Raw genomic sequence first — 25,352 nt, forward strand, 5'->3', positions numbered from 1 at the left:
TTTATTCAAATGTTGGTCTCCTAAGGCTGTTGCAGTTGTATGAGCAGAACCAGTGGTGTTGCAGAACATGAAATGCAATGTTTTCACTTGTCTTTAGTCACGTAGAAATAGAGTCTCACCGCACTGAGTTGCCCTAAATTGCCTGTGGAGAGGGAAAGGTGCCTGGACCTGGTATGTGTGACCTTAGAGCAATTCGGTCTCTGAACTGATGGCAAGAGAACTTCTCCACTATGGAAGGAGTCTGAGGTGGTTGGTTTAGACCATTTAAACAACTTCTAGATGGCTGAAAATTTTCAAAATTAATCCTGTCTCTGTTTTTCTTAAATTTGTGTGCAGTCTTTCACTCAGAAATTAGTATTGTATAATCTACTGAAAGGTAACACACTGTCTCAAAAAGACAAGACATTAAAGAGTCTCATGGTTATTAAAAATCTCGGAACAAATATTACATATTTTGGTCCTTTTCCAAAGCTTGTGAATAGATTAGATGTAGCAATGCAAACCACAACTTTCTGCAATTTCATTTGCATACAGCAGCAATATTGGTTGTCTGTCCTCGCTACTGTACAGATTTCTCTGTACTCCAAAAGAGCCAAAACTTTTTTTTACCACTGATAAATAAAATAGTGGGGTTTGGTGTAAGAATGATCGACTCAGTAAATAAAGGACACTTGTAAAATGTTCTTATAACCTGTTTTTAGAAGTACTTCACTGCAAGACACAAAGATTTTTTCAAATGATGCAATGATTTTTGAATGCCCAAGTTATGTAGCAAATAGGAAGGATTTTTTTAGATGAGTGATGCTCAGTAGATTTTGAAAGTTACATTCCTGCATGAAGGAATATTGGGCAACCAGAAACACTGGTTCATGAATTAAAAATACCTTGCTTGTAATTAAATGTGTTACACAGATGGCCACAGGACAAGCATTTATATTTTCTTGAACAATAATTTGGTAAGTATCGTTCCAATGGAATACTTTATCTATACTCCACTGTTGTAGTGTTTCATGTTTTTTTTTAAACAAAATAAACTTTGGAAAGCTTACCACAGTAACTACCCTCATACGCAGACTTTAAAAACAGCATTAAATTATAAAAATAAATATGTATTTTATTTAGATTGTGAGAAGTGACCTGAAAGAACTCAGGGATCTAGATCTGAAGGGAGCTCCCTATGGATACACACCGTTCTGTGACAGCCGTAAAGAAATGGACGGGTACCGCTTCTGGAAATCAGGATACTGGGCATCGCACCTTGGGAAAAGGAAATACCATATTAGGTGAGATTACACCTTACATATTTTTGTGCAGTTTGTGAATTTGATTAAAATCTGGGTCTTGGTATTAATCACTGAAACACTCAAAAGCAACTGCCCTATAGTCATTCTCAGTAAGAGATTAATAAGGTGTGAATTCTAATGACATGGCGATTTCACTTTTTTATTGTAGCTTCCGCCACTTAATTTTAAAAAAAGATTCCTTTAGAATGGGAACAGTCTTTGGTTTCTCGCTACTTTTATTAGTGTTACCAAAAAGAAGACAATACTCCACAAATCTTAATTTTATTTTAATTTTTATTTTTATAGCGCCTTATACGTTGTGGATCTTAAGAAGTTCAGAAAGATTGCAGCAGGAGACAGGCTTCGAGGCCAGTACCAGGCTCTGAGTCAAGATCCAAACAGTCTGTCCAATCTAGATCAGGTATATATATATGGTTTTAAGCAATTTGGGGTTTATTTTCTTGTTTTTTCTCAATATGCATGGAATTATTTTGTGTCTCAATGTATATGTTATATAATTCTGAAAGTATTAATATTTGCCCTTTACTGTTGTTTTAGCACATTTTCAGGTGTGCACATGAGGACGGTTCAGAAAACTGAACACTAAATGCTGATTACTTTAAATACTTGTTTATTACAAAAAAAAAATGAGGAAAAAAAACAGCATAGAGGACTGCTGTCATTTATTTGTAGTTGGTCCATGTGCATTTGTGCTTTTCTAATGATAATGCTGTACTCTGATAACGGTAATGATGTTCTTATTTAGCGAGAGCTTTTTCCTCTTCTTTTTTTTTCCAGTAATGTAAATTTTGTTGTTGAAAGCTCACTGCTAATGCACTCTAGTGCTTGCTGGACATGGTCATCCTGGGGTGACTGTGGTTTTCACCTATATAACTCCACTAATTTTTAAAGCCAGGAAGGGTAAGTCAGGGTAGAAGTCACAAGCATGTAAATAGATCAGAGGTGTACAGAATGTGCTTAAATGTATTATTTTCCTCTGTAGTAGGCGTTCTTTAACTCGGTAGAAGATTGATACTACAGCTCATCTGATTTCTGCTGGAGTGAATAATACTTTTTATATACGTCTCTCTTTGGGTGCGCCTCAGAAGGCTTTGTTAGAGAGATTGTCCCTGCTTTTGTAATTTTCCTTGCGGAATTACTGAAGCACAAGAGGGTTTTACCCATCTACAGCAGTCAGGAGGTCCCACAGCATCAAAGCCCAGGTCTCTCAGTGCCTGTGCTCCATCCCCTTACTCTGCAAAGGAGTTTCTCTCACTTACATGAGTTCATTATTGCCACTTGCATTTTTTTTCCAGAAATAAAACTAAAAATTGAAAATCACGGTTCTTATACTGGATACTGCGAACTGAAACCGGAGTGGACACAGGGAGTTAGATGAGCAGCTTTAAGGGGTAACTGTTAAGAGCAAAAAATATAGCTGTATTTTTCAAACACAGTCTTCCTGCATGTACAAGGTGTCTTTCAGAAAGACCTTTAAGATTCAGAAGGTGGTTACCAGGCTTCCACCAAAATGCTGCTTTTCGCAAAGAGTAACTTTATCTAATGTTCTCAAAATATTAATAATGTGCATCTTTCCATTCTAATTCTTTTATTTTCGATTACAGCGTTAATATGTGATAGCCTTTATCTCTTTATAAATCTGTTGCATCAAACTGAAAGCCACTTAAAAGTCAGCTGCCCTTCCCTTAGCACATCAGTGCTGAGAGCAGACATTAAGGTTGATAAATCTTGGCAGAATGGGGCTGGAATTACTTTGGAAAGGGAAATATTTCGAAGTAATGTTTGCGAAGTAATCTGCTTTCTGTCTGTATTGATGCGAATCGCTTTCTGTTTTCATTGCTGCCACTTACGCCAAATACAGCAACGTTCCTAGAAATACAAACGACAGTGCAATATATTTGACAAGAGTCCTGGAGAGCTTTTATCTACTGATAAGGATGCATTATGATAACATTTTTTTCTTTTTGTTTTAAATATCTGACTGGAGTGCCCACTGCCCTTCTCAAAGAGGTGGCAATGTCAGCTGTTTGCTAATCTGCCAGCACTGCTGCCTTCATGGGTGGTAGTGAAGGTTATGGTAATATAAACCGCAAAATAGAAGTAGGTGGAGTGGAAAAAAGTAATTTTAAATGCCAAGGAAAGCAAGTAAAGAACTCATAGGGAGAAAAACACACATGATAAAAAACTAGACTTTCAATACAGCATATTTAATTGTACTTTTTATGAAAAACCTGGAAATATCTATGTGTAGATGACAAAACAATAGGAATTCATTAAAAATAATTACCCATCTTAAAGAATAAAAATTGGCAGAAAGGAATGGAAGGCTAATTCTTTTATTTAGAGGCAATTTTAAAATGTTTTTTAATTGAGGTTTTATTTTCTAGTAGCAATGCTACTGTAGAGGAGTCCCCTTTTAAAATCGTGTAGATATCTCACTAAAGGTGAAAACAGTTGTAAAGAAGAACAGCTTTTAAATGTTGTTTGTGGGAGCCTAGAAGATTTTAATTTCAGCAGTTTGCATATTTTGAATAAACAAGACTTTTGACACTGACAGTAAAAACAATCTGGTCTCCACCTTTTTCATTTATTTTTCTAATTCATAAATATTTCCTCTTTGATCTTCTAGATATATTGTAGTGGTTTTGAGGATAAATCACTTTCTTCTGAAAGGATAAGCAACTTTTTGTTTACAATTTAAAAAATATATATATATATGTGTGTGTGTGTGTGTGTATGTATATATTCTTCTTTTTACTTTAAATTCTGGACCCAGCAGCTGTCTTTCTACTTTCTATTCCATATAACAATTTGTAAATTCACAATTATAAGAGTTACTGTAGTAACTCAGGAATTGTGATTTCATTTAGAAAGTCAGAGGCACAACAGAAAACCCGTGTCTTTTGTCTTGAAGTTGAAATGGTGATTAAACCAGTTATATTATCTTCCAAACATTTGTAGAATTGAAATATGAAGAAAATAAAACATTTACATTAATGTTTAATATCTTGACTCTCAGTACACTTACATTTGTTGTAGTTTTTCTGTACTAATGTCTGTATTTGAATTAGATTATATGCCTTTGCTAATGCAACTACATGTGCTCTTTTATCCTGTCACATGGAGCAATGTGAATTGGCAAAACAAGATGTGATTAATACTTGAGTACTGACGTTTATTTTTTAGATATAATGTGGGGGTTGTACATATGAAGGAGCTCACAAACAGATCTCCCAATTACACCTGGTATTTTTAACTGTGGGCAGAGCACACGCAGCGTACGACCCCCTGAGGTTTTTCTTATTTGTAAATGCTGTTCTCTGCTTTCAGCAAGATACTGGGTCAGAGTTTTAATGATTAGAGTACTTGACTATATAATAAAGGTTTAAAAAAATATAATAAGATAGCCAGAGTAGCAATTTAATAGCTTTTCCTTTTCACGTTCATGTTTCTGGAATCCATTTTCTCAGAAGTCCATATTTCAAGCAGTGGTGCTTTTGAGCTTTTTTTCCCTAAATTTGAGGAATCAAAAGGGTTAAGTTTTCCTTTACTAATTTCACACAGTCTAATTCTGCTTAGGAGTATTTACACTATGAGACATGCAGTATCTGAACCACAAGTATCAGACAATAGTATTCTTTGCATCAGGGGTGTCAAACTCATTTTTCTCCTACATTTACCCAGTCCTAAAATTACATTTGGCCCTTTGAAGGCAACCGCCAGGCTGATGTGGCCCTTGGTGAAAATGAGTTTGACACCTCTGGTTTATGTCATACTAAGGAAGGACAGATGTGAGAACAAGAAATAATTGCTTGAGAAACGAGAGGTGGAACTGGCCATCAAAATGAGCATGACCCAGTGGGGAATCTACTTGAAAAAGAACAGGGTGAGCACTTAGAAGGAACCCTAAGAAGAAGGAAACATAAGAACTATTTGTAGAAGTAGTAATAGGTAAAGATATTCTACTTTTAAGGAGCTGCTGGATAACCAGATACATTGAATTCAATGCTAATTTCTGATTTTTACACAATTTGTACAGGATCTTCCCAATAATATGATTCATCAAGTTGCTATTAAGTCTCTTCCTCAGGAATGGCTCTGGTGTGAAACCTGGTGCGACGATGAATCCAAGAAAAAGGCTAAAACGATAGACTTGGTGAGTTGAATCTGAGTTTAAATTACTTTTATAGATTATAAACTTTGCTGTAATTCCTGTGGCTTTTGAGAGATGTGTATGTGATGCAACTTTTCCCCTTCCCCCCGACATCTCTCCCACCTGCCCCATACCCAATTTACTGATGTTAAAGGTGAAAACCATACCCCAAAATTAAATATTGCGGTCTGTAACAGGACAGAGTTGGGGTTTTTCATGCCTGTACATGTATTTTCCGTATCTTTTTTCAAAATTCAGCCAGGTTAGTGGGACTCTTACAAAGTGGTGTTCATGTCTGGGTATTGTGGGCTGCTGTTGCGCTCCCTGCAAAGGAGGTTCCTCCAGAAACTGCTGCCTAGAGGGCTTAATTTTATCATGATTTTTTCTGTCCATTTCACCACTATAAGGGGGGAGATAAAGCAGAGCTGAAAAAGTGTAATGCTGAGGAGACAACCCATACTTAGAAATAATAAAGTGTCTTTCTTTGGACATTGCAGAGAGAAAATGTTCTCTGTTATTATCACCCCCATCCCATTTTTCCCCTCCATTCTCCCTTTTTGACAACCCACACACGCCGTGATACTTCAGAGACATAATTCAAGAGAAAAACAGTTGGAATCTGGTGCAAATATTCAGTATGCAAATAGTTTTGTTTTCTTTGTGTCTTCACGGTTGTTAAAATAGGCCTTTTTCTGCACCGAAGATGGGTGCTCTCTGTTCAAGAAAGACTGAAATTAAGTTATTAGACCTTCTTTCAACCCCCATTATCATGTATCACTTTTTGTTATGATTTCCACCTATGTTATTTTGTGGAAGTAATCAACACATTTTCTAGACAACACTGGAGGAAGCATCATAAACTTAATGGAATCTAATATGGTTTATATTTCGATATGCTGATGTATATCTTGTATCTCCCAATGTAACTTTATCTAAATTTTAGTAGTCCTGTGCTAAGCATGTCTCTGCTACCCATATAATCAGGAGAAATAAAAATTAAAAAAACAATGTTTACAATAAAATATTTTGAGTTATTTAAACAGGGTTTATTCGCAATTAATTCTGTGTGAATTTTTTTCTTGTGAGTAATATCAAGGTAACTGACCTTGTGTGTGAAGCTGTAAATGCTGACAAAATTATTTTAGGTAAGTTCCACAGAACTGCAGAACCACACAGAATGTCAGGGATTGGAAGGGACCTCGAAAGATCATCCAGTCCAATCCCCCTGCCGGAGCAGGAACACCTAGATGAGGTTACACAGGAATGTGTCCAGGCGGGTCTTAAATGCCTCCAGAGAAGGAGACTCCACAACCCCCCTGGGCAGCCTGTTCCAGTGCTCTGTCACCCTCACTGAGAAGAAGTTTCTTCTCAAATTTAAGTGGAACCTCTTGTGTTCCAGCTTGATCCCATTACCCCTTGTCCTATCATTGTTTGCCACCGAGAAGAGCCTGGCTCCATCCCCATGGCACTCACCCTTTATATATTTATAAACATTAATAAGGTCCCCCCTTAGTCTCCTCTTCTCCAAACTAAAGAGACCCAGCTCCCTCAGCCTTTCTTCATAAGGGAGGTGCTCCACTCCCTTCATCATCTTCGTTGCCCTACGCTGGACCCTCTCCAGCAGTTCCCTGTCCTTCTGGAACTGAGGGGCCCAGAACTGGACACAATATTCCAGATGTGGTCTCACCAGGGCAGCGTAGAGGGGAAGGAGGACCTCTCTCGATCTACTAACCACCCCCCTTCTAATACACCCCAGGATGCCATTGGCCTTCCTGGCCACAAGGGCCCAGTGCTGGCTCATGGTCATCCTGCTGTCCACCAGGACCCCCAGGTCCCTTTCCCCTATGCTGCTCTCTAACAGGTCATTCCCCAACTTATACTGGAACCTGGGTTTGTTCCTACCCAGATGCAGGACTCTACACTTTCCCTTGTTATATTTCATTAAATTTTTCCCTGCCCAACTCTCCAGCCTGTCCAGGTCTCGCTGGGTGGCAGCGAGATTTCCTTGGAACGGAAATATTTTCACATTTGCTTTGTTTACATGTAGTATGTTTTAAACTTTCAGTGCAACAATCCCCAAACCAAAGAACCAAAATTAAAGGCTGCTGCCCGGATAGTTCCCGAATGGGTGGACTATGACACTGAGATACGGAAGTTAATACAGCAAATTGAAAAAGAGAAGAAAAATCTCACATCTTCCTTTAAAAAAGGTAATTTACGTGCATATTCATCTGTTAGCTTTTAAAAAATGGATATTATTGTAGTTGAAATTAAGATCTGGGTCAGCAGGCACAAATGTTGTATTTGTGTTGTTTTCCCCGTTCTTAGAGAAATTGTGTCGTTTTAAGAGACGTGTGATGCCTCTTTATGTCGGAGTTACACTAAGAGGATAAAATCCTTTGTTTCCTGCCAGAATCTAAGAGAAAATTTAGTGGTGTCCTATTCTCAGACCTCAAACACAACCAACTGTTCTGTATCGTTTGAGCCACAAATATTAAATAAAGCGTATTATCCTAGATCTCACTTAAGGAATCTAAAGCTAATGTCTATTAAGCAGTAGGTAGCTGAGTCTCTGTTAATTTGTCTCTGTATCTCTCACTCTGGGCTTATCTACATGGGGCCTTCTTGCACCAAACTAAATGGTTTTGGTTGATTTGTTTGTTTTTACTGGAATTATTGTGAACTGAATTAGTTAAATAGGACACTCATATAGGACTTACAGTAAGACTTGACTTCTGGAGTGAGGTGAAACACACACAGAAAAAGGTGATCTCAGCTCTCAAGGTTGAAGAAAAAAGTTAGCAGATAATATTTAAAGGTTTTCAGTCAGGGAATAAATTCACTTTTCACTATCAAGAGTTCTTAGTACTTCTTATTCTTTGTGAAAGCTTATGGTCAACTTTTAGCGAGGCTCGAAACATGAGGCTCATGTTGCTGAACTGACTAGTGAGCAATAAATAGAAAATAAGGGGCTTTCTCCACATTTTACAAAACTAGTCACAGTATATAGTATAGAGTCTTTATATAACTATATTTTATGATATTTTTTTTGTCCTTTGATTACAGGTCTCAAACATGATGAACTTTAGCGCAGCCTCTGAACAGCAGCGGGTACAGCTCGATAGTCTGCCATAGAGTGGACGGAAGTCGTGAATGCTACATTGGCACATTTGTAACATCCTTCAATGTGAAGTCAAATCTTTTATAACTGACAGTGTTATTTAAAATCTTTTAAATAAGATACAAAACCAGAAGACAAATCCAAAGGTACTTGATTTTTTTTTTTTATCAGTGTAGAGTAGCTTTCCTAATTTATTTAGTTTTCTTTTCCTTCGCTAAAAGTTTGCCCAGAGGATTATAGAATGTGAAGAATGATGAGTCCAGCTCTCCAAAGATGTATTGGGTCATTCTGGGGGAGGACGACACACACGTTAAATATGTACAAGAAAAATGGTTTGTGCATATTACCTGCATTAAGCTAATGTATTTAAATAGAAATAATTTTGGTTATGTGTCCATAACCAAACCAAACCAGTTTTGTCCCTGTGGTCACAAGAAAAAAATCTCAGCGTAGCAAAGTTAAGACATAAAAAAGTAGCTTTTCTAATTGAGGCCACACAAATCTAAATCAACTCGGAACCTTAATAAAGCAAGGAGTGTTACTTTTCACTTCTTATGCAGAATTACTGCACTCTTGCGAATTTTAAAAGATCATTTTTGATTCTTAGGCTCCTTTTGGTCACTTAAATAGTATGTCATAAAATTCCATCATGTTTTTTTGGTTAAGGTGATTTTCCAGAGCAATTGCATCAGAAGGTCAGTACCTGCAAGCTGTTCCCTCTCAGTTTTAATCGTTATCATCTTGTTTAGAACTGAAAATAAAATAATAAATATATGTGAGTAATTTTGACTATCAGTGGTATCTCCTGTAATTTTCAAAATATGTACTCACAAACCTGTTGCTTTAAAAATGGCCTATTGACATTTTGATCCCCCAAAAAAACTGCAGTGAAAAGCTCTTGCAATACACAGATTTGAAAATAGAACATTTATTTCTTAAACTGAAATCTAGTGCCTTAAATATAATACACAGCCTGTTGTTTAGACTGTGCTGGTTTCAAAATAGGTTGGATCTGACCACAAATTCCTGTAAGAACAGCTTAATGCAGTTTTTCAGGGTAAATGCTTGGAACTGTAAAAGAGAAGGTAATTTGCAGCGAGTGGGTGAATCCACGAGGAGTTGAACAATATTTCCATGCTAGCAAATAATTGAATAAATAATCAGAAAAATGAAGCATATTTTGTACATACTCTCATTGTCCCCACCTGTTGGTTATTTAAGATTTCTTAATTTAAGAGCAAGTATATAAAATCATGCTTTGCCGATATTTTTCAAGTCTTAGTAATATGAGACATGCCCATTTTTTTTACAGCTTTTTCTGTTTTTCGTTGCATCGCCTTGATGCATTTTGAACAGTGATAACATGTCACAGACGGATTTTAAAGGGTCTGTTGTGGGTATTTGCTTTGTGTGAAATACCCAAGGAGGTATTTCCCGTGTAACACAACAGCAACAATGAGTAAATCTTGATGTCGGTTCTCTTGAGCGATCCCACTTCACTGCAATATCTTGTTACACTTCTTCTCCAAAGATACTGGGATATCCTTATCTAAGGATATCGTAACAATATCAGGCAGCAACTCAAACATATTTGAACATAGAATTTAAATTTTAAGTTGGTATTTTTATACCATATCATGGACTTAGAGTTGACTTCGTATATGCACCATTACTATGAAGTCAATGTATGACAAGGAAACAACTGATATTCCTTATCAGAGAAAAACAAAAACTAAAACAAAACCAAAACCATTGTTCAGCTGCTCACCACCAGAAGTTAAAGGTTCTTCAACTTTAAGAAACCTTAGTTCTCTTTAATTATGATTATCTGGGTGGGAAATTTGTTACGCAGTATAAGAAATGGATAATCGATGCACTGATTTCTTGTCTGTTTTATCTATAGCATCGTGTTCTTGTAAAAACTGGATTACTTCTATGGGCTTTAAAAAAGAAATAGCTCTTTAAATACTATTATTTCCTTGAGGTTACTGAAATTATTAGAATATAATGTTTAGAGATGTAATTTTCTGGAGATATTTTGCAGATTTAAAAGGTTTCATGCAGTTTTCTACAGTGTTGTAGATATTTGTAAAAAATGTTTTAGAGAATTTGTATTTCCTGCATAATAATATTTTCAAGAAAAGCTCTTTTTTTGAGATCTATATTGGTTTATAAAACAAAGAGGGTCCAGCAAATATATTCACTACTTTTCAAAGGTCTCTTTAAAGCAGCACTTTGAATCTTTAGCGTATCATTGTATTTTTAATACCAAACCAATGGATTGTATATGTTGTACAAAATATTAAAAAGGTGCCAGTGGAGGAAAAAAAAAAATCATTATTTTCTGTTCTTCTATTTTGTATGATACAGTAAACATTAAATACTTGCTTAATAGATCCAGGGCAAAAAAATTGAAGTGTCTTTGACCTGAATAATGTGTGCGGGTTACAGGAGCTTTACCCAAACCCGGCTCAAATGGGTAAGTAAGCAGAGTAATATTTGAACTGGCCACATGAAGAGTTTCTACAATTTATATTCATGTTATTATCACAGCGTCTTTTCTGTGTCCCACTCTTTGTAAGCTCAAGATGTAAGTTCAACACAAAATGAAAAAAACAGGTATTGTTGGTGATGTTTAGTATTGAAAATATTTCTCGGTAAGGTTCCTTTTAACCTTTTTCCTGAATCAAGCACTTGCCTTCATGCTGAGACTTTACCTTTCTAAGCTAAATAGGTGGGTTTTTCTTTCCTGCTTATACTTTGTTGTTAAGCAGACTTTAAACTTTCATTTAAAGTCTGGGTTTAAACATACATGAGAAAATTAGAGTGGGAGTACTCAAATATTTGTTGATGAGTAGCAGTGTCTTAAAAGACATTAGATCGAATGCTTAATTGGTTTAATCCAATTGATTTAATCTGTAGTACATTGCGTAGCACCACATGTGGGATAACCTGCTTCCCTGTGTGACAGGGGCTGCCCTCCAGCACACGGTGTTTTTGCTGGTCTCTAATTTTTAGCAGCTACTTTTGGAGTGACACATTGACACTCCAGTTGCCATGAGGGGGATGCTCCTTGTACACCACAAGAAACTCTTGGTGCCTGGCACACTTCAAGCCTTGGCTCCAGTGACTGTGTAATGCAGAGTGAGGAAAAGGGGCCACAGCAGGGGGGAAGAAGAAATTTTTTACAATGAGAGTGGTGAAACACTGGCCCAGGTTGCCCAGAGAGGTGGTAGATGCCCCATCCCTAGAGACATTCCAGGCCAGGCTGGACGGGGCTCTGAGCAACCTGATCTAGTTGCAGATATCCCTGCTCATTGCAGGGGGGTTGGACTAGATGACCTTTGAAGGTCCTTTCCAACCCAAACTATTCTATGATTCTGCACACTCATCTTACACATCCTCCACACCCTCAGCCGCCCCTCCCCCCTGCTGGCTGTGAGTTCCCACCTCCAGAGGGAGAGCAGAGGTGATTCTTCCTCTCCCCTCTTGTGTCACCAGCAACTGAGGGGCCAGGGGCTTTCCTGGGTTGGGCTGCCAGCCAGAAAGACCAGCTGGGATTTGGTTCTGCGCCCAGAACAGAGCCAGGTACAGGTGTGGGAGACTTTGTCACACACTGTCCCCTACATTCAGCACCTGGCTACACCCCTGCCCCTCTTCCAGGACTGCGGGCTGTACCCTCAGATAGGGACTAGCTGCGTCTGGCCTAAAGGGAAGAAAACTGTTCTGAAACCAAAGTGTGAATTACCCAAATGCTGCTTCACTCTGTACCCAACTTGCTGCAGTTCAACCACTTCTGTAGTAGCTACTTTAATAAATGTGAATTTTGCACCTTTTTGCTGCACTTCTGCACAGCTCTAACTCCAAACTCAGAGAGCAAGACAAGGAAAGAAGGGCAGACAAACACACTGCAGTGCTTTCTTGTCATCATAAATATCTTTATTGTGAAAAATACCATAAAATAATTCCCACAGTTCTAGAAAAAACAGTTCTTGCTTTTTAGATTTACGATTTCATATAAAGACATTTTATAATTGGAAACACTTGATAAATCTCTGGTGAGCTTTAGTTATCCTTCTTAAAACATAAAATTGCTACTTTGAGATTTGTAGAGGGGAAAAAAAAATTATTCTCCTATTTATTTTATGGATAAAAGTGTGTATTACAGAGCAAACAAACAATACCTTACAATAAGGCACTTTTATATGCAACTAACCTGCTATGCTATACTGGCTAGTTTCCAGCAAAGCTCCTACAAATCACATCCCTAAACAGAAGAATAATTCTTATTCCAAACACTGGTCTGAAAACTGAAACAAGATTAATAAAAAAATTAAGCTGACACATTTTCTTCATATGTCACAAGTTCGAGTTCTTTATAATTCATTTTTAATCTGGTTTAATACTGACTTATTAATACATCAGTATTAAGCATGTATCAAGTAAAACACCCCCCCCCCCCTTCATTTCAAAGCAAGTTGGAAATGAGTTTATTAAAACTGAAAGAGAGAATTCAACAGAGAAAGTCTGCATCTATGTGTAGGCCAATTATGGTAACGATGCTTCATGCATATCTCAGGGTTTACAAACTACCAAGACATTTATTTCAATGTTCAGTTATTGAACATTATTGCACTACAAACACCCACTAATAAATAAAAAGGCAAAATCAGCTTCCTTGTGCATCCCTCGTAACATTAACACTCAGTGCATTGCCAGCACTTCATTTTCTGAAGTCACATCAGGAAATACTTCACCATATCTGGAGGTCCTTGAAATGGAAACGTTTTCTTTTTAACACTTCTTCCCAGCAGCAGCTGCTCGCTCTGGGAAAGCCTTGCTCTCCAGTGGCAGGTTTGGTTTTGTTTTCAAGACTCTTGTCTTCTGCAGGAATCTACAAACAGCATCCACGCACTAATCGCTTTGCTGCTTCTACTGCCTACGTTCAAGCCTTTTAATACCTGATTTTCCCTTTCCCATTCATTCGTAAAATAAGCATAGATCTTTTTGTTCCTGACTGCTTCCAGTGTGCAGCACACCCGTCTATTGCCTTGAAGTGCCCTGGGTGAGTAATTTACTTATGAGGCACCACTTTATTCCTTCCCTTAAAAAAAATAAAAAGAAATTACAAATCAAGAACCAACTTCCTCAGCTACAGCTTTTGAAAGAGGGCAGGGAGAGGGATGAGAGCAACAACAACTGAATAGGGTGGTCGTTTCAAAGCTGATGTGTAATTTTTAGCCCTCCCCTGTAGACAAACGTGGGGCTGCAGCGCCAACTGTGACTCCCCGACACTGAACAACTCCCCCATCTCTACAAATGACATATTGCTCGCACCGGTCCTTCACTATTAATTTAGAAACAGCCCCTTCTGTGGTGAACAAGGCAATATAAAAGTCTTTATACAGACCAATGACTCACACACAACCACATACAACCAGAAACCACCCCCCATGGCAGCAGCTGCCCGCAGCTGGGTCTGCTCACCCCTCGGGGACAGAGGGTGACAAGAGCCAGGAGCAGCTGTTAGATGTGAAGGACACCTACCCGTCTTCTCCTTGGGGTGGACAAAAAGGACACATGTAGAGCTGTCAGTGTGGGTGGTACCACCAGGTAGTGGGGATGGACCTACGAGAACCACCCCAGCCCGGAGCGGTGTGAACAGCCCCTGAGTATCTTCTACAGAGGTTCAACAAAAAGCTTCCAGACAGGTCAAAAGCAGAAGCTGGATTTCTAGTAAGTCATTCAACTTGGAAAATAGCCGACGCTAGAGTTTAACAGGCTGCTGGGGTGGTTTTGTACCGTAAACCGTGAGCAATCACCGTGTGCACTCTGCAGCTTGAAGACAAATTCCTGCTGAACAAACACCTTTAGCTTGCTGTCAAAAAACATTTTACCAAGCCACAGGGCCACAAGAGTTACATTTGTAAAAGAGCTGAGGGAGGACACAAAGACTGTGCTTCAATAGCAACTCCAATGACAGTAATAGAAGCCCCAACTTTCAGACCGAAGGCCTAATTTGCCGATTTCATTTGTTTTACTGAGGCTGCTTACGCCTCCAAATGCCGCGAGTCCAAGTGAGAGAAGATTCCTGTCAACTGATTCTTGTTTTCCAGTTAAAATCCAATCAAGAAAACACTGATGAACAGTAATTCTTGCATTATAAGAAAATGACTGCTGCTGAAACTCATCAGTAATGATAATACACTCTTATAGAATGAGACTATTCCCTCACAGCAGCTACAGCCCTGGTAATACCTCACACTGCATTCACACACTTCGATCGATACACTAAACCCAATTTTAGCTACGTACATATAGAAAAAAAAATAAACCAGGCTTTTGGCTAATGGAAAGTTAGCTGTTCTTTTTGCAGTACTGTGGCTGTTACACAAAATGTAAAATTACTTCAAACAATTTCACCTGGTATTAACTCACTGTTGCACCACTCATCAGCAACTGAGTTGTTTTACAGGAGAAGGTTGGAGTCAATATCATATTCCTACAGCCCGCAGTACACTCACCTCACAACCTGTATTGGTTCTGGGTACGGACAGAGGAGTAACAAATTGCTGCACAGCTGGGGAAATGTCACATCAAATTGCTTGCTCAAATCTCAAGCAGATATTTTGTTAAAGTGCAGACTACACAAAAATGATACCTAAACAGCCCAAATCACATTCAGAAAAAAAGTCTTTCAACAAACATCAGGTACATTTTGTTCTTCCTTTCCTAGTGGACAATTACCACCAAGGAATTCATCCCATTTCACTTCAGGTTAGGGAATAAAGTGAGCAGGGATTTTCAAATACAATTAGTTTTCAAATACAATGAGCTTCTTCCAGAGCGATTGTTCAGCCTCGTTCAGCACGCAGCCCCTGACCCCCACGGCACAGCCGACATGAACACCCCAGCTGGGCACTCGCCTTCCCTTGCACCAATACTGAGAGACAGATCATTCTGCCGAGCACGATGACTAATGATTTGTTAACGTAGAAACTATTGTGTAACTACCCCTTCCATGTTTATTAGGCCCCGATTCCAAAAAATATTTACATGCATTTTTACCTTTAAGCATATACTTAAGTCCTAAATTTAAGTGTTGTCCTAAGGAACCTCTTGCTGTATTTTTCCATCCATAAGAATAAACGTGTCCTGCATTTCCACCACAAATACACAGGTAGTAACAAAACCCCCCACCAGTACGAGCTTCTCAAGTTCACCACAAAGCAAACCCTTGGAACACCAGAAGAAAGAAGGAGCTTTCTTCTAGTGCAGTAAGACTCTGGGTTAAGGACAACATTAGAAATTTAAGATTTTGGGTCTTGAACTGAGCGACTTTTTATTTTTTTCAACGAATTACGTAAAAAACAGCAGCAGCCACCAGGAACAGTCTTGGCTCTAACTGAAGTGAAATTTGAATGTAAATGGTCCTCCTCCGGAGCCGAAGGGGTTGAATCCCTGCCACGTGTTCCAGTTCCTGTGGAAAGGGTTGCCCCCACCCTGCTGACTCTCCGCGTCCAGTGGGTCCTCTCCCGCATCAAACTTCCGCCTCATCTCTGAAGGAAACAAAACCAAGGTGGGATCATGGCACAAGTCGTTAGGGCAGCAACACTGAGCGTCTCTGATGGCCAATAATCCATTTAGAACCTCCCCTCGGGCCAGACACTTGCAGTTACCACCCACACTGGCAGCATGTCAAGAACCTAAGTGGACATTGGATCTCCCACTCTTTTTCCCCTCCTCCAGAGCTGAGCAGCAGACCTGACAGGGCTTCTTGCTCCCGGCAGTGAGGGCGCCCTGTCCCAACAGGAGCTGGGAACCCAGTTCCCCGCCCTCAGGGAAAGCATCTGTTTGTACATCTGGGCTTTGATACAAACAACAAGCACCAATTTGGAATGTTTCTCTGGGGTACTTCAGATGCTGTTATAATCTACATGTGGTTTGCAATAGAACTTCAGGCAGAAGGTGATGCCCACATCCTAAACGTAAGCAACTCCAGAGTTGTTAAATCTTGGAGATCTGCAAGATGACATTCTAAAAAGAGGTCTTCAAAATAATAATTTTTTTTCTCACTTTAAACAAAAGTCACTGATATACAATAAATAGTTCCAGGTTTACATCTGGCTTCATGCAATACACTGGACACAAGTACTAGTGCATTGCTTTCTCAAGGTGGGTAAAGGGAGAAAGGGAAAGGGGGAAGCTGTAATGCTTATGACTTACACTTGCTGCATTTTTACATGACTGTAAAAAAGTAATTAAAAAAAAGAAAACAAAAGGAAGTCACTGCATAAGAACACTAATTACCTGGGTCAGTGAGGACTTCTTTAGCAGCTGCTATGTCAATGAATTTTTTCTCTGCTTTCTTCTTTTCTTCCTCACTCTGGAAGTTATCAGGGTGCCACTGGGATGCCAGCTTTCTGTAAGCTTTTATGATTTCTTGCTTTCGAGCATTTCTGGATGGATAAAATCATAGACAACTTAAAATTTTCTAATCCTTCGTATGTCACACTAGTGACTCTACAGGTTTATTTTAAGCACTGAGACAGTAATAAAGGGCACTGGGAGAACTATGAGGTGGGAGTTGAGTTAACCTTCTGCAGGTGGCACTGAAGATTCTATACACAAAAAAACCCAGAGGAAGCAGGCTGCAACTTTAAACAAAGATTACTCACTCTTCACCACCCATTTACTTTACTCAGAAAGATGCTACTGCCAGCTCCTGTGCAGAATACGGTTCCCAGTCTGAAGGATTTACAATCGGGTAACAAAAAGCACAAAGAGTAGAGATCAAATTAGTTCATGATGGGAAGGGTGACCAATACCGGTTCAAAATTGGACATTTATTTGGTTCTCATTAAAAACAGAAGCCATTAGTTTCTCAAGGCTAATGGCAGAAATATTTTAGATACCTTTCAAACTCTTCCAATCTATCACACTATCTGCCATAATTTTATTTTTTGTTGCCTTCAGTAATTCTTTCCATTTCTTCACCAATTCATTCATTGACTCTTGACCATCTATACTAAGAATTTCTTGCCGAGGGATTTATTTCCTTCCTTCCTTCCCAATGTATTTTCATTCCTTCTAAAGGAATTGTAAACAAATGCTACTTAAAAGCTGAACACTGCTAGACTAGTACAGTAGGAAAGGGCAGGTAGCAAGATACAGGAACAAAAACTAACACTTAGCAGAACAAAATCAAGTGATCAGCCTGAAATGCACTGGTTTAATAACCAACTTTCACACAATTATCATCTCGGATATTAATATCTCACCTTTTTACTCCTAAGATTTTATAGTAATCCCTCTTCTGTGATTGCTTCAGCATCCTCTGGGCACGTTCCAGCCCCTCTCGAATCTGCTGGTCATTTTCACTATTGGCTTGAGCAGTCTCATAGTCTTTAATAGCTTTTAGAAAAAAAAAAGTGAATGGAAAAAGATTATACAACTCTTTACATACTTCAGGAACTCGACCACTCACCAAAACTGAAGTATATGAACAGCAAAACTTTTGTTTCAACTTGCCATGTTTTGTTTTTCCTAATCGGAATCCCTTGGAGCAGAGGAAATTAACATTCACATATAAATCAGGTAATTTTCTTTCTTTAGGTTCATCACACTTTTTGGAAAGGAAGGGGAAGGCAGGTTACTATGATAGCAATAGGTCAGAACACTCTAGTGTCTACATGGGCAAACACAACGAGCATCCACGACTGGTATGAAACAGAAGTCAGGAGGCAAGTTACAGCGACTGGTATTTGAAGAGCCCACTGCACAATGTTAGTCCCGCGTTGCTGTTCAACTGAAGGATGCGCTTTACAGAGTTGTTTAATTAATATTCTTTCCTCTCCCACAGTCTAAACTCTATCAACATAACAGAAAGCCTCTTCCTCTTTAATGACAATAAAGATGGATTTCAGATCACCAGAAAGTTCATACTCTTAGTGAAAGAAATATTTGCTTTATACACCTCTGCATAATATGCAGACAGTTACATTTTAAGGGCTTTTTTCCAAAGGCATGCTCTCGCTTTTATTTCAAGAACAGCCTTTCTCGGGAAGGAAAGCAAGAGAGGTTCTGTAATACCGTTATATACTCATGAATTTTTAAGCAACTCCAGGTCTACACTTTTTCCTTTTTTAAGTAAACTATATTATTATTTTAAGTGGTAACTGAATGCTTAAGACACCACGTTTAAATATTCTTTGATTTATCAAGGGAAGCAACTGTGGAAGTCTTTAATGAGACTGCTCTTATTTCACTGTTATTATCCTCCAAGTCTCATTTGCAGATCCAAGTCTCCCAAGTTTCTCAAGTTACACAAAGTACTTGCATCAGATTATTTCCAAGCAGATGCTATTTCTCAGCAGGTGTTACATTTGTTTTTCACTGTTTCTGAGCAAGACAGCAGGAAGTGCTAATGAATTCGTATTACCCAGACAGCTGATATCGCTGCAATCTTCGTTTGGTTACTGAAAAAAAAAACCAAAAACTCCAAAAAGTATTTCCACTGCCCGAACAATTTTATATGCTATTACAAACAAAACAAAATTTGAATTCATTTTCACATCACTGGACACTGTCATTTGCTGCTTGAACAAATAAATCTGGCTTCTGCTGATATTTTTAATAGTTTGTCCAGTCATTAAAAGAACCCCAAATGGGAGTGTATACTAATGCATGTGCCAAATATAAGCTCTTGATACTGATAAAAATAATGAAAATATAGAGATTTCATTATGCTGCTTTACCACTCCAGTAATTTTAGCACCAGCGCACTTAATCAGCTTCATGTAGTAATGGGAGGTCCCATCACAACATCCCACCAAATGCAGATCAGATTGTCTGACTTCCCTGAGCACCACGTCATCTCCAGCACAGGCCGCTGCTGGAAACCGAGCTGCTCCAGGGTCAGCTATTTGCAGTGACAGTGCTAGATTTCTCTTTTTTTTTTTTTAATTGAGTCCCTTATTTAAAGGCTGCAGGTATTAAGCATAAGGGAAGGTACGTTCTTTAGTGCTGCACGCCACAGAGGGAACACAACCAGCACCGCTGACAGCAAGTACATTTTGCACTTTCTTTCAGTTGGAAGAGACTTCTATTTGCTGGTACTCTCCAGGGCAAGATTTCCCCCTGTCAGCGAGCTAATGGCTCTGCACACCGGAGAGGTGAGGGGTGGAAGCAGGATGACAGCTTCCTGACCACCAGAGGCTTGCTATGAAACCAGGAGACTTATTTCTAACTCACAGGATGTCGAGCGAGGTATTTAATCAATTCTTCTCAGTCACTATTTCCAAAAGCACTAGTACCTCACAAACCAATGCAAGAATCCCTACTGCTTCTTACCGGCCTGATATTTCACAAAACTTCCTTTATTCCTTTAACCCTGTCCCACAACACAAAAGGAACAACCAATTTCCAGTATCATTTTCAATTTAAATACTTTAGTCAAATCTAACCCTCCTTCTTTCAATACAGGAGTCTCACAATTTCTCCAATAGTAATTCCATAGTGTCTCTACCTTAGCTGGCCTTCCTATCTTACCTGCATCTTTAAAACAGAGTGACCAAGACTGGCCATTATTCCATATGCAGAATGAATTTCCTATCAAACACAAGTAACTATGGACAACCTACACCATGCCAACTCTGTTAGGGAAACTGAACCAGTTATGCTCTTATTGAAAATAGGGACCATTTCATCTACACTAGTATGGTGGGTGAAAAAAAAGCCACCAAAGGACTTTTTTCTTCTTTGACAAAACTTGTGCTGTATACTTTAGACAGACAGACTCCTGTACTTAGGAGGTAAGCCACAATAGGAAGTCATTACACATCTATGTCTGCAGACAAGCCCTGAATCTCAAATGATTATAAAGTAATTAAAACCATTCGATAAGAATCAGAACTCAGCTATACATAACTGAAGTGCATCTTGACCATTTAACAATAATTGCCTTCAAAGTTCTGAGTGACAAGTACTTTGAAACTTCCTGTATTTAAACAGGAAAACAGGTACCTCCAGCTTGAAATTTTCTGAGAGAAGAATGAGAATCGGTTTGCCCCTTTAAATCTGAGACTACAATTTTAATCGCTCTGCTGTTCACTACAGCAGAGAGAAACCAGCCATCATTTTATAGCAGTTAAAACTGAAGCATAAGTGAAGACACCTTCAGGCAGAGAACATTAATGGCCTATAATACTGTTTATGGAGGCTCTGCTGGAAGGCAGAGTGTAACTACAACCATCTCACTACTACCAAGGGCAGTAGGAAAGCTGGGGATATGCTAAACAACACTCAGGGCCAGGCTAGGCCAAGCCCAGCAGGCTCCAGCCCAGGAAATAAACTCTCCCAGATACCAGGTGCTTCCTTATATCCCATCATAGGGAGGGATTTGCTCCTGAACAAGATCAAATAGATTCTGTACATTTGTGCAGGACCTTGTTACAAAACTTTCTTTCCCCCCGTCTAATTTGCAAGAGTTGCCCGATTCTCTCACCCTAGAAGAACCAGAAATAGATGAGGATTTAACAGAAAATAATGTTAGAAAGATCCAAATTGAGATTCATCAGTTTCAGGAAAACAAGTTTCAAGATCAGTTCTGTCCACTAGTAAGAAACAAAAGGTACATCTAAGAGGACTCACAGCAGGGCCTGTTTGGCCTGTCCCTCTTTGCACCCTCCTCTAAACTGAAGATTCATACACCTTGAGGGAAAAAAATAACCTTAAAATTTTTGGGTTCTCCTTTTGCTGATACTCCTTCCTCTTAAATCAAAAACTTTTGTACAAGCCGTAATCTATGTAGATTTGTAATCTGTACCTTTGAATTCTGTACTTTTGTTTAGGGAAGTGTTTATTTTGTTTTGGTTTTTAATTCACTTGTAAATCGACTCTTCCCAATGCTGACTGAGCTTACTTCCATTGTACTGAAGTACAGAAACATACGGGGAAATGCCCATTGCAGGGGCCTCCTCACTGTGAAATATTCCTGAGCCTTAACTTTGAGGTTGACACTGCAGTTCTAAAAAAAAGATGGGAAAACTGTACTCTAAGAAAAACAGAAAGACAATTTTTCCTCACACTTTGGGTTGTTTTTAAGCAATTCCTTTGTACAAAGGTCATCAGTTCTCTGAAATGCTGTTGTCTCCCACCCATTTTCTTAAAAGGGGGAAGAAGGTTTGCCAGCCTCAGCAAAGAGAGCCTAGGTCTAGGTCATTTCAGAGTTACAAGGTCTGCAGGGCTGATACAAAGGACTGCCTGAAACCACCCACCAGTCCTCTTTATACCCTGTTTTTATTAGAGTCAAGGAAGCCTAAAAAAGAATGAAATAGGTACATCATTTTTGAAGTGAACTTCAGGACGTGAGCACTGTCATTTATCAGTGATTAATTTCTCAAAAAGACAAAAAAAAAAAATCTGAGTATGATATTAATGAGAACAGCTGCCTTCATGAATTTTTAAATAGCAAAGATTTTTTTTGTTCAGTTGTAAAGCAAAAGAACCAGCAGAGTACAGAAAAGGAAATTTGTTCTATGAGTATTAAAATTAATGGAACTAGCTTTCTGCACATTTAAAGCCTACAAGTCCTTTCCCTCATAACATTTGACTGACACAGCCCAATACTTCAAAAACAGCTTTGTGACTTAGCACAGGGGTGAAACAGATCGTCCAAATTTCCTTCTCAAGCCTGATTTCTTGTGGAAATGAGATCCGCTAAATTAAATTTTGAAGATTTTTTTTTCATAGCACTTCATACTCTTAAAGAAGCCAGATAACAACATAATGGTGTACTTGTAGACACATGTTACTACTTTCCAAGGCTGTATATGGGACCATATAACACTATGCATTTTATGAAAACCACATGTGGAAAATGCAGCTTTGAGTATCACAGAATCATAGGATGTCCTGAGTTGGAAGGGACCCATAAGGATCATTGAGTCCAGCTCCTGTTCCTGCAAAGGACAACCCCACAGTTCACACCATGTGTCTGAGCAGAATCAGTTTCCTGCTCTTTGCAGCACTACAGAGACACATGGAGGTGAAGCCATGGCTGTTATCTTCTTCTGCCCTCAGCATATGCTGGGGGATAGAACAGCATTGTTTCTTGCTGCCATCTAAAGACATTAAAATGAGTTCCTAAAATGGATTTAGATGGCTATAATTACTTTTTATCTCTAAATGCAATTGTCTGACATTGCTGATTATATAAATGTGTTTAAGTTGAGTAAGCTGAATGTACCCCACTGTCATAAAGACAACTCCGCTGTAGATAAAACAAGTACATTCCACGTATACTAATCAAGACAAAATTACCAGTAGATATTTTTGTAAATCTGCAACTACCAGTGCTGATTAGGGATAACAACATGGTGTAGAATCAAAGTGCATGTTAAAAAGTTTTGAAACAGACTGCATTTTAAATGCCCACAAAAAAAGTATGTGCAAACTGCATACAACTGTACCTTCTTCATACAGGTCTTCCAGCAAATAAGCTTCTGCTCTGTCTTTCAGGGCATTTACGTTGGTTGGTTCCAGTTGCAGAACTTCTGTACAAACTTTTATGGCTTCTGTAGGTTGCTGATTCTAGAGAAGAGACAGTACAACCAAATTCATATAGTTCTGGGGTTGTTTTGTTTGTTTCCTTGTTTTAAAGAAATTAACAGTGTGAGATCAGCCAAATTACCTTTGATAAACAGTGACAGATCCTTTCTTTGGCACGAGTAGCATAAACGGCAACATCCGGCTCAGTTTTCATTACAGAATCATACTTATTGATAGCATCTTCATACCTGTTTTAAATCATAAAGATAAGCATAATATTATGAAATGTAATAACTATTTCAGGGTGTTGTGGTTTATTTATAAATTTTAACATTCACAGATTTTCACATGCTTCTAGCAATGCACCTTAACTCTAATAGGTGTGGTGCAAGACAACAGTTCAAAGAAAGCTTTCAGCCACTTTGAGAATTACATCCCCATTCCCTTTTCTGTGTTATGAGACAGAAAAGCAGGCACTACACCTGGCAGGCTTCTGCAGATGATAACGACTACCATCCCTCAGTGTGCACAGGCAGTCTCTAGATCTGCCTTCTCTACAACACATCACTCTGCACTTGGAAAACACCATCTCCCTCTCCAATATCTGAGATGGACTCAGTCTGGAGTCTCGCTGTGAGCACAGTACTATTTGCATTTCTTGGTACAAAAAAGACAAAGTTTTTTAGGCCAGCTTGAATCAGGCTGTTGTTTTCTCCCTTCTTCTCCAAAAGTCACATAGTAAAATGTATTTTTGCTATGAAGGTTTCAAAGAGCAAAAGTTCCATGGTTGGAGTAAGAAATTAATTAGAACATTCACCTAAAAATGCAATGACTGAACCAAGGGTTGGTACAAGCTAAAAGCAATACAGGCTCTCAGAAGACTCCCTGCTGATATTGCATTAAAATAGAAGACTAAAGTGAAAAGCATCCAAACTGCTGGCTTAAAACTGTCTGCAGTTGCACTGATTCATGCTCCTGATGTACTTAGTTTTAAAAAGCCACCTTGACAACGTTTAATCACTTGTTAAGGGTCCTTATAGTTGGATGTCATGTGCTTGGAAACCCATAAAACTGAAATAAAGCAAGAAGCAGAAGAATACAGAGAAATTGTCTATCATGTAACAGGGTGCATAAAAGAAGCCCACCAGTCAGATCCACTTTTGCTATCAAGGCACTGCACATTTACTAGGTGGTTTTAGTTTGAAGATGTGCTCCTTTAATCACAGAAGAGTTGAGGTTGGAAGAGACTTCTGGAGGTCAGCTGGTCCAACACCCCTGCTCAAGCAGGGTCACCTAGAGCTGGTTGCCCAGGACTGTGTTCAGATGGATTCTGAATATCTACAAAGTGAGGAGACTTCACAGCCTCTCTGGGCAACCTGCACCAGTGGAAAGGAGAGGGTGGTGGGAAGCATTTCCTTATGTTCAAAAGGAATTTCCTGTTTCAGGTTGTGCCCATTGCCTCTCGTCGTGTCACTGGGCACCACTGAGAAGAACCTGGCTCCACCTTCTTTGCATCCTCCCTTCAGGTATTTATATACATTTATATACGCATTGATGAGATCCCCCTGTAGCAGAAAAGGCTCAGGGGGAACAGTCCCAGCTCTCTCAGCCTTTCCTCACAGGAGAGAGATGCTCAGTCCCCTTCATCATCTTTGTGGCACTTCTCTGGACTTTCTCAGTAGCTTCACCTCTCTTGTCTGAGAGCCCAGCACTCCAGAGCTGACAAATATTATCCCCATCTTGTCTTGCTACCTGTTCTACAAAGAAGCACTCAAAGAGAAGAGAGTAACATCAGAAGGAATCAGAATACGGTTGTCACTATGCGAGTCAATATTTATTTTAATTGTAATTTGAGAGCTATGCTCAGTTATCCACTTCAACTGATAGATGCAAAAAGCATCACTTAATCAGCTCCTCAATCAGTAGTGATTATTTTTTTTTTACCTTTTTTTATATATACAGCAGTGAACACTTACCTGCCTTCTCTGATTAATTCCTCTGCTGACTCAATCTGCTTATTGAGTTTCTTTACTTGCTTATAAAGAGAGAAGCATTGCTTATGGTCCTGGTCCAGTTTCAGACACTCCCGGACTTCACTTTTCACGGGGAGGAGGAAAAGGGGATGGGGGAAAAAAAGAAAAAAGTCACCACAAAACAGAAAGACATCAGCACACATGAAATTTCACCTAGAGATGCACACACAATACAGCATCTATAAACTCTC

General features: G+C 38.9%; 2 protein-coding genes across 2 annotated transcripts in view; one reads left to right on the forward strand and one right to left on the reverse strand.

Moving 5' to 3' along the window:
* The window catches only part of UGGT2 (UDP-glucose glycoprotein glucosyltransferase 2), an 84,239-nt gene extending 73,045 nt beyond the window's left edge, over positions 1 to 11,194 (forward strand). The window contains exons 35-39 of the mRNA XM_082047807.1: positions 1,123 to 1,283; positions 1,590 to 1,704; positions 5,344 to 5,460; positions 7,523 to 7,667; positions 8,524 to 11,194. Of these exons, the coding sequence (XP_081903933.1) occupies positions 1,123 to 1,283; positions 1,590 to 1,704; positions 5,344 to 5,460; positions 7,523 to 7,667; positions 8,524 to 8,546 (561 nt within the window). The 3' untranslated portion in view covers positions 8,547 to 11,194. The remainder of the gene's footprint in view (positions 1 to 1,122; positions 1,284 to 1,589; positions 1,705 to 5,343; positions 5,461 to 7,522; positions 7,668 to 8,523) is intronic.
* A 1,298-nt stretch (positions 11,195 to 12,492) lies between these two features.
* Positions 12,493 to 25,352, reverse strand: part of DNAJC3 (DnaJ heat shock protein family (Hsp40) member C3) — a 37,213-nt gene continuing 24,353 nt past the window's right edge. The window contains exons 7-12 of the mRNA XM_082042984.1: positions 25,105 to 25,224; positions 23,271 to 23,376; positions 23,050 to 23,170; positions 17,860 to 17,992; positions 16,889 to 17,037; positions 12,493 to 16,137 (exon numbers count right to left, since the gene is read on the reverse strand). Of these exons, the coding sequence (XP_081899110.1) occupies positions 15,980 to 16,137; positions 16,889 to 17,037; positions 17,860 to 17,992; positions 23,050 to 23,170; positions 23,271 to 23,376; positions 25,105 to 25,224 (787 nt within the window). The 3' untranslated portion in view covers positions 12,493 to 15,979. The remainder of the gene's footprint in view (positions 16,138 to 16,888; positions 17,038 to 17,859; positions 17,993 to 23,049; positions 23,171 to 23,270; positions 23,377 to 25,104; positions 25,225 to 25,352) is intronic.

Source organism: Streptopelia decaocto, assembly GCF_964273445.1.
Source record: "Streptopelia decaocto genome assembly, chromosome: 1".
In the NCBI taxonomy this organism is placed as follows: Eukaryota; Metazoa; Chordata; class Aves; order Columbiformes; family Columbidae; genus Streptopelia; species Streptopelia decaocto.